This window comes from Trachurus trachurus, assembly GCF_905171665.1.
Source record: "Trachurus trachurus genome assembly, chromosome: 16".
Classification (NCBI taxonomy): domain Eukaryota; kingdom Metazoa; phylum Chordata; class Actinopteri; order Carangiformes; family Carangidae; genus Trachurus; species Trachurus trachurus.
In genome coordinates, this window is record NC_139902.1 from 4,129,160 (window position 1) to 4,139,020 (window position 9,861).

Here is a 9,861-nt window from a genome sequence, read left to right on the forward strand (position 1 = left end):
AATGTATGGAGAATATGTGAGAATGCTAGAATGAATTATGTCTTGTACGGCCCCTCATCTGAATATTTTTGGTCTCATCATTAAACTTATATGGAACATTTGAAAAATATAAGAATAACATTTACTGCTGCTCTCTGTGCTCGGGTACGTTTAATCATTTTGTCAGAAACCTGCTGTTGTGTCAATCAATCACGTGCACCATGGTTTGGTAGGTTGTTGTTTGTTTAGTTAATAGATGAGCATAAAGCAATATAGGTCATCTTATCTGATCTTAAGCCATGTCATAGACTCAAAGACTGAATTTTGCATCCACAAACAGACAAAATCAAAGCGGCTGTCTTTACAGCTACCAATCAGTGACCTGCTTTATTGTTCAGATAAATCTATCTTTCTGTAAGTCACAAGGGAGGACAAGCACAATAAATGTGCGTATAAATATCCCCCTCATCAGCACAGACAGAATCATCAGTGACAGTGACAGTGACTCGCCTGCACCTGAATTTACTTTGCAAGTCAAGGTAAGCTAAGAGGTTATAGTGCTTTAAAAATCACAGTTTGGGTGTTTGTTTCATTTTGTGTGTGCTTGGCTGAAGGGTTCATGTATGTTTGTTATTTTCAGCATGTTTTATACACTTGTCTTATATAGTATCTCAGTTTGTTGAGGGTTGTGTATCTATTTCATTACATCTGTTTAATGCAATTCTTCTCTCTCATCAGACTGAACCAGAACAATGAAACCCAGTTCAACCCTGCTGCTGCTGCTGCCTCTCCTGGGGATGTGCTCAGCTTACGACTACAGTAAGTGAAGTATGATCAAGTAAATGACCCCTCTATCCCAACTTCCATCAAATTTCTTAACAATACTGCTTGAGTTTGTGCACTTATGAGGTGTAGGCTATGTATGTGCTATGTTGTGGGATATGTACAATATGTGCTATGTTATGGGATATGTGCAATGCTGTTATGTCTTGTGTTTGCCGGGTTGGTATGGCTGAGGTGTATTGTTTTTTGTCATTTGTGGCCATCGAGGCATTTATGGTGCAGCTACAGAGTCCAAGACAAATTTCCCTGAACGGGACAATAAAGTTTATCGTATCCTATCATATCGTATTGTAAGTGTTAGAATCACAGTAGTCAATGTAGACTACATAATGGTGGTCAGTGTATCTTTTGCTTTTGGTCATTGGATTTTCTTTTGATGAATGGAAATTAAAAAAACAAAAAATCATTGGTTTATTGGATTTTCATTTTGAAATACAAGAAATAAAATTGAAACACAAAGCGTTCTTGTTTTTGAGTGTCAGAGAACAATTAACTACATTTTAAAAACAGTTTGATTTTCATTTTCTATTTTATTGTTTTTGAGTGTCAGAGAACAATTAACTACATTTTAAAAACAGTTAAAAACAAAACAAAAGCTAACGTTTTTTTTCATACTCTGACACTGGAAGTTGTAATTTACAAGGCAAGACCGTGGGCCGGACTGGTCAAGTAAAGTCTTCACGTCCACCCATGCACACTCACCAAATACAGAGTAGAGAAAAGGAGGGATAATGCAGGTTCATATACTTTGGTTATGACTTTTGCCACCTCAGGTGTATGTTGTCTACTTAAGCTTTTGCCATTTTCAGCTCAAAATCTCATCAAACTTGTTGCAGAAAATCCTCTTCTGCCCCCACTTTACGTTTAATATGTGCACAGATTTCCAAGAAAAACTGCAAGTGCCTGCAGGTTCGCCAAGAGGTTGACAATCGCTTGGCAAGTTGGTTAGCACGTCCTTTATGGGTGAGTGAGTGCACATCCGTTACATAGGCACACAGTGTCTAGTCCACTTTATTTTTAGTTTATCTCTTCAGCAACAGAAGGTGCCTAAATTATGGAAACATGCCACTATTGTTCCTGTGGCAAAGACGAAAAGCCCAGAAACATTAAATGACTTTAGGCCTGTAGCATTGACCTCTTTAATTATGAAAACTCTAGAAAAAATAATTAAACAAGAGGTTCAAACACAGGTGGAGTCACTCCTTGGGCCCATGCAGTTCGCTTACAGGTGTGGCAGAGGTGTAGAGGATGCCACCACCACACTGCTACACCTTCTGTACCGCCACCTTGAAGGGACAAAAGCTCATGCTAGACTGTTGTTTGTAGACTTTTCCTCAGCTTTTAATACTATCCAGCCACATCTTTTAGTTGACCAGCTAATTCACTTTTTTTAATTTGGATCTTAATCTTGTAGGCTGGATACTGGACTTTTTGACTGTCAGGTCTCAGTGTGTGAGGGTAAATGGTTCCTTCTCCAACCAGCTGCAGTCCTCTACTGGGTCTCCTCAAGGCTGCTGTCTTTCTCCTTTACTCTATTATCTTGTATACTAATGACTGCCATAGCAATCATCCCAACAGACATACCATCAAATTTGCAGATGATTCAGTGGTCGTTAGTCTCCTTGAAGGTGATGAGCTTCAACATGGACCTGTGGTTGACGATTTTGTTTGCTGGTGTGATGAGTCTTTTTTACAGCTGAATGTGACAAAGACTAAAGATATGTTGATTAGCTTCAGAAAGATGAAGAAATGGTACAGAGATTGAACTTGTGGGCAGCTATACATATCTTGGAGAGGTTCTTGATAAGAAACTCTGTTTTGACCAACATGTCGCTGTCACAACAAAAAAAGTTCAACAACGTCTTTATTTTCTCAGGAAAATGAGTTCTTTTAATGTGTCCGCTGAGATGATGACTTTATTTTATAAAAGTTTTATTGAATCTGTTTTAACATTTTGCACTATTGCCTGGTTTGGAAACTTGACTGTAGCCTACAAAAATAGGTTAGGTAGCCTCATCAATGTGGCCAGTAAGATTTCTGGGAGGAGGCAACCCCATCTTATAGACCTTTATAAAAGGCAGGTGTTCAAGAAGGCCACTTCCATCCAGGAGTGCGTAGATCACCCCCTTCAGACCGAGTTTGAACTGTTACCTTCAGGTCGGAGGTTAAGGGTGCCTTCTATCAGGACAAATAGATATAGGTCTTCATTTGTTCCTTCTGCTATCATAATGTTGAACAGTGTTAAACAGTGAGATAATTGACCACAGTCTGTTCTATCTCACCTTGTTTGAATGCACTTGTTGATAAATTAATTACTCTGCCCACTATGTGTTGCTATGTGTTGTTATATGCGCTGTTTTCTTAACAGGGGTGTGTGTTTTTTTTGTGTGTGTGTGTGTGTGTGTGTGTGTGTGTGTGTGTGTGTGTGTGTGTGTGTGTGTGTGTGTGTGTGTGTGTGTGTGTGTGTGTGTGTGTGTGTGTGTGTGTGTTATGGGTATTGGATGTTTTTATGTGTTGGACCTCCTGGCTGCAAATCAATTTCAGGGACAATAAAGATAACTTTGAACTTTGACTTTGAACAGATACAGTCCTCATTGGCACTGTTGCCTTGAAAATGACAACATCTGGTGTCAAAATATGGAGTAAAAAAAGTGTTTTTGGTCTGTTTATTTAATTCTGTTGACTGGTGATTTTATTTTTTTATGTGAAATAAAACATGAAAATGAAACAATTTTTTAAAATTTAGTTAATTGTTCTTTTACTCTCAAAAACAAGAACACTTTGTGTTTCAATTTTATTCTTGTATTTCAAAATGAAAATAGAATAAATCAATGATTTCTTGTTTTTTAATTCCCATTCATCAAAAGAGAATCCAATGACCAAAAGATACACTGACCATTCTGCATGTCTTTGTAGTCACCTAAGAGAAATGATGAAGTTGAGGTGAAACAAACCAAACAGAAAACCTGATGTTTGACATCAGTGTTGTGCAGTCAGAGTCATATGAATTGAGTTTGCAGAGCTGTGTCCAGTGATGGAACAAGTATTGAAATCTTTTAAATGAAAGAAACACCACAGTTTATAAATGCAGAAATATGTAGGTGACCTCAACAACCAAATTATTTTATGTCAACTTTCCCATTCACAGAAAATGTGGCTCTGCGTGGTAAAGCGACTCAGTCGTTCCGCCATCATGAGTTTGGTGCCGCCTACAACGCCATCGATGGAAACCGTGAATCAAATTATTTTGCTGGTTCATGCACCCACACCGTGGAACAGACCAATCCCTGGTGGAGAGTGGACCTGCTGGACTCCTACATCATCACCTCCATCGTCATCACCAACAGAGGAGACAACTACCCAGAGAGAATCAACGGGGCTGAGATTCACGTTGGCAACTCTTTAAGAGACAACGGCATCGCAAACCCACTGTGAGTCCACGTTGGTCGTGAATGATGTAGATGAGAAACCTAACTTTGCTTAAGAAACTGTTTAGCAGAAGTTTGGCTGTAACAAAAACCAGACGACAGTTAATTGCCTGCCATATCACAATTTTGATAATACTCCATTTAAAGCAGAAGTAAGTGATCCGGTCGTTTTGGCTAACTTCTTGTCAGCCGATGGAGTTAGCAGCCCCCGCCCTTGTCCCTACGTCACCACATTCACGCGCATCCCTTGGCTGCCGTTCTGTCTCCTCATTGGATAAAGGTTGTAGGATACAAGGAAAGTTTTCTCTTCGGCTTACAGCAGAGCAGAGTGACTGACAGACCCGTGTTTCAGACCAAACACTATATGTAAGTGATTGCTGTCGGAAGAAATAACTATTTAAGACTTATATTAACACAAATATTCCGCTTACTTCCGCTTTAATTGCTTGGTAAAAGGAATTTTAACTTATAGCTACTAGGGATGGGCATTTCGAATAATTTCCTAATCGAGTAACCTAACCTGGTGTTACCCGGGTAACCGATTACTGTAATAAAAAAATTAATTTAAAAAAATTACGTCATGTCTGATGGACAGAGCGCAGCCGGTGCATAAATGCGCTCTGTCCGTCAGACAGTCCGCATTACTGACGCACAGCGTCGTCAGACAAAATATCAGGTGGATAATAAGAGTAGAGACTGGACTTTAAGATGCACATATCGGGCAGATGTGCATCTTTATGCCGGGGAATAAAGGCGCTGCATGCGCTCTGAGTGCTGAGCGCAGAGCGCAGCGCATTTATGCCGCGGCTGCCTCGGAGGAGGAGGAGAAAACTTTCTTTTCTTTTTTCTTTTTTTTTAAATCATTAGCGGTGCTTATTTATTAGTCCACACTACATGTTGGTGCCTTCGGTCCTCTCTGCCGTGCATCGTTTCAGGAAATAACTGGGAATGTTTCAGAATGTTTGTAAACTGAAAGCATATTTTCTAACAGACTTGATGACACCTGTCGTCTCCCTCCCGACGGTTTACGCCGAGGGAACCACCACAGATTATTGTAAAAGGTTTGAAAGTCCGAGGCTCGATCCAAAAACACTTTTACACAGCAGAAAATCACGTTGCTTGATCCGAAACAGTTTAACACTACAAAAAGCCGAACCATGGCATGATAATGTAGTTTGATCCGACACTAGACTGCGCTCTAACGTGCCGTTTTTTTAATCCTAGGTTAACCGGGTAATAAATTCATAACCGAGTAGCAGATTGCCTACTCGGGTACCCGGGTACTCGGGTAACCGTGCACATCCCTAATAGCTACTGCAAAATTTTGGGCACCCCTGGTCAAAATGTCTATTAATGTAACAGTTCAGCAAATGGAAGATGAAATGATCTCCAAAAGACATAAAGTACACATTACTTTTACATTTTAAACAATATATATTTTTCATCATCATTTTTTTTTTCATCTGACACGCCTTCCGTAGAGGAACCAGAGGCTGAGGACTCAGAGGTTGATTCATCCATTACCCAAGCTGAAGTCACTGAGGTAGTCTGGAAGCTCCTCAGTGGCAAGGGTACCTCAAGTCTCTGGATGTTGTGGGGCTGTCGTGGCTGACACGCCTCTGCAGCATCGCGTGGCAGTCGGGGACAGTGCCTCTGGACTGGCAGACTGGGGTGGTAGTCCCTCTCTTCAAAAAGGGGGACCGGAGGGTGTGTTCCAACTTTCGGGGGATCACACTCCTCAGCCTCCCGGGGAAAGTCTATGCCAGGGTACTGGAGAGGAGAATTCGGCCGATAGTCGAACCTCGGATTCAGGAGGAACAATGCGGTTTTCGTCCTGGCTGTGGAATACTGGACCAGCTCTACACCCTCCGCAGGGTGCTCGAGGGTGCATGGGAGTTTGCCCAACCAGTCCACATGTGCTTTGTGGACTTGGAGAAGGCTTTCGACCGTGTCCCACGTGGCATCCTGTGGGAGGTGCTCCGGGAGTATGGGGTCGGAGGCCCTCTGCTGAGGGCTGTACGTTCCCTGTACGACCGGAGCAGGAGCTTGGTTCGCATTGTTGGCAATAAGTCAGACCTGTTCCTGGTGCGTGTTGGACTCCGGCAGGGCTGCCCTTTGTCACCGGTTCTGTTCATTGTTTTTATGGACAGAATTTCTAGGTGCAGCCAAGGGCCGGAGGGGGTATGGTTCGAGAGCCACTTGATTTCATCTCTGCTTTTTGTGGGTGATGTTGTCTTGTTGGCTCCCTCGAGCCAGGACCTTCAGCACGCACTGGGGCGGTTTGCAGCCGAGTGTGAAGCAGCTGGGATGAGAATCAGCACCTCTAAGTCCGAGGCCATGGTTCTCGACCGGAAAAAGGTGGTTTGCACCCTCCAGGTCGAGAGAGAGTTCCTGCCTCAGGTGGAGGAGTTTAAGTATCTTGGGGTTTTGTTCAGATAAATAGATAAATAAGAAAAAAAAACAACAGCTAATAATCCCTGAAGTGACTGGATAACTGTCTATACTACACTGCTCCACCCCTTCCAATAATGATACAACAGTATTAAAATGCTGCTTCCTCTCTCCCTTCTCTTTCAGGGCTGCTGTAATCGACCAGATCCCAGCAGGCAGATCTCATAGATTTCCTTTCACCACACGTGTGGAGGGACGTTACGTGACTGTGTCTCTTTACGGTCAAAGGAAGGAACTCACACTGTGTGAAGTGGAAGTCTACGGTTACCGCTCTCCAACTGGTGAGACATCGTCGCCAAGGCCACAGTCACAACAAAGTTCAAACCACATTCATTTCATAGATGCAAACCTCATTCACATCTGGTTATAATTGTTATCGATTTGTTAAAATAACAATATGCAAATAACAATACATTTTAGGGTCAAGACATACATGCACTATTTTTCTGCAGATATTATTGAGGAGAACTAAATGTTTGATGGCTGATGTCTGCAACTGTGCCCTTTGTGCAGGAGAGAACCTGGCGATCTATGGGAAAGCTACACAGTCTTCACTGCATTCCACAGGCTTTCCATATAATGCCATAGATGGGAATCGAGCCGCCAACTGGGACTCCGCTTCCTGCAGTCACACAAAGGCGGACCTCAACTCCTGGTGGCGATTAGACCTGGGCAAAACCACCAAAGTGTTCTCTGTTGACATAACAAACAGAGACTCGTACTCCACCAGACTCAACGGAGCTGAGATCCGCATCGGAGACTCTAATGAAAACAATGGCAACAGCAATCCAAGGTAATCTACAGCCTATTGATGAAACCTGTACTATAACTAGCTGTCATTGTGGATCAATAAAAAACAAACAAGTAAACATATTTTCACTTATCTTCTTGTAGATGTGCTGTCATCTCAAGCATCCCCGCAGGTTTCACCCAAAAGTTCCAGTGTAATGGGATGGAAGGTCGCTATGTCAACATCATCATTCCCGGGAGACACGAGTACCTGCACCTGTGTGAAGTGGAAGTGTATGGCTCCAGATTAGATTAGGTTAGAGGGGCCACAGCTGGATTAACCAGGCAAAGGTCCAAGAGCCAAAACGAGTCCACATTATCATTTTATCCAATGTGGATGAACTGCACTGTATTATATTATATACACATATACACATTTCTGTTACTTAGTGTATGGTTCATTATTTTTGATTTGGGGTGAACAAAATAAACAACTGATGGTATAACAAAATATTCAAAAAATGTCATAAAATCTAATAAATGACTAATGTAACGTGTATATTTCATTTAACATATCTTGTTACTTTTGGTTACACTTCATGTGTGCTTGTATTTGTTTGGAATGTTTTCATTTTTATTTTGTAGAGCTGTTGCTGAGTTTAATTAGAAGATTTTCATTTCTTTGATTGACTGAAATGCAAAAAATAATAAAGAAAGAAATGAATAAAAGCAGCCTGCATGTCTTTTCTTGTTTCCAGTTAGAATGGACTCATCTCACATGGAACCTCCTGGGATAATGTTGCTGCTGTTTATATTAACCAACATATTTGGCCTTAACCCTGCTGCTAGACAGAAACAGACTGGTGGCCTGGTGTTGATTACCCACACTGGCTCATTGTCTTGGTACGTTTTATATTTATCAATGATTACTATGACTAATAATTGATAGGACCGACTCAAGCTGGCAGACAACAGAGACTGATATGAGGTGGTTCCTGAGTGGGAGGGGCAGAGGGTTTGTCTGAAACGTTGACAGGAAGGTGGCAGACTCTGAGACAGCCTTGAGCATGTACACCAGGACTATTTTACTATGTTGTTCAGGGGGCCAGGCTTCCTGGAAGCTATGGGCCCCTACCTCTAAACCTATATCTACACTTGACACAACTTGGCACCACATGCCACATTGCAAAGAAGACACAAATTGAGAGGTACATGTGCATTTTTTTTTTTTTCAACCTTTATTTTACCAGGAAAGTCCCTTGAGATTAAATCTCTTTTGCGAGGGAGACCTGGGTGCACTGGTACAGCAGAAGCAGGTTACATAACAATATAAACACTTACATATAATACAAACATATCATCATTCAAAGCAGGTGCACTTTTCTATTACTTTAAAATTTATAAGGGTTTTGAATTCACGCAGGGAGATAAAATTGGATAACTGAAGTGTGTTCTGAGTGGTGTTCCAGGACCAAGGGGCAGCATAGGAGAAAGCTGCCTTACCATGCTCAGTATGAGTCCTGGGAACTTTATACAACTTCCGTGTAGAGGAGCGGGAGTTGTATATAGTGTGTGCAGGGGATAACAGATCGCACAGATATGACGGCAACTTATTGAGGAGCGCTTTGTAGGTGAAAGTAATCCAGTGGTGATGTCTTCTGAGTGATAGTGAGGGCCAGGAGACCAGAGAGTAAAGAACACAATGATGTGTTGTGAATGCTGAGTTGGTGATGAACCGAATAGCACTGTGGTAAGCTGTGTTGAGGCACTGGAGAGTTGAGGGGGCAGCATGCATATAAATAATGTCTCCATAGTCCAAGGTGCTCAAGAAAGTTGACTGTACTAATTTTTTCTTGGCAACAGGATTAAAACAATTTTTGTTTCGGTAATAAAATCCCAACAAGACCCTCAGTTTTTTCAGCAATTGAGACACATGTACAGAATATGACAGTTTATCATCCACCCAGATGCCAAGATATTTATATGATGATACTTTATCAATAGTTTCTCCTCCCTTTGTGTGTATTTCGAGCTGAGTGATGTTAATTGAGCGAGCTCTAGTAAAGGTCATGAATTTAGTTTTCTTTGCGTTAAGGACCAACTTTAACTCATTCAGTGATGATTGAAACTGTTCGAAAGCAGATTGTAGATCACTGACAGCTTGAGCGAGAGAGGGGGCTATTGCATAAATAACAGTGTCATCTGCATAAAGGTGAAATTTTACATTGTTCATGTTTCGCCCAATATCATTAATAAAAATAGTAAATAAGCTAGGAGCCAGAACCGAGCCTTGAGGGACCCCATATGAGATGGTCTTGAGATCTGATCTGTGTCCCTCTAAAGTAACACATTGGGTCCTGTCTGTGAGATAATTCTTGAACCATTGAGTAGCCTGGTCAGAAATACCAATCTCTGAGTCTGCTGAGCAACA

The 9,861-nt window shown here is 41.6% G+C and overlaps 1 protein-coding gene across 1 annotated transcript; it reads left to right on the forward strand.

Moving 5' to 3' along the window:
- The first annotated feature begins 484 nt into the window (after nt 1–484).
- Nucleotides 485–7,785, forward strand: LOC310998995 (uncharacterized protein). Its single transcript, XM_083989279.1, has 6 exons — nt 485–518; nt 718–798; nt 3,971–4,253; nt 6,828–6,982; nt 7,215–7,494; nt 7,596–7,785. The coding sequence occupies exons 2-6, from the start codon at nt 732–734 to the stop codon at nt 7,744–7,746; spliced, it is 936 nt and encodes a 311-aa protein (XP_083845405.1). The 5' UTR covers nt 485–518; nt 718–731; the 3' UTR covers nt 7,747–7,785.
- Nucleotides 7,786–9,861: the final 2,076 nt, after the last annotated feature.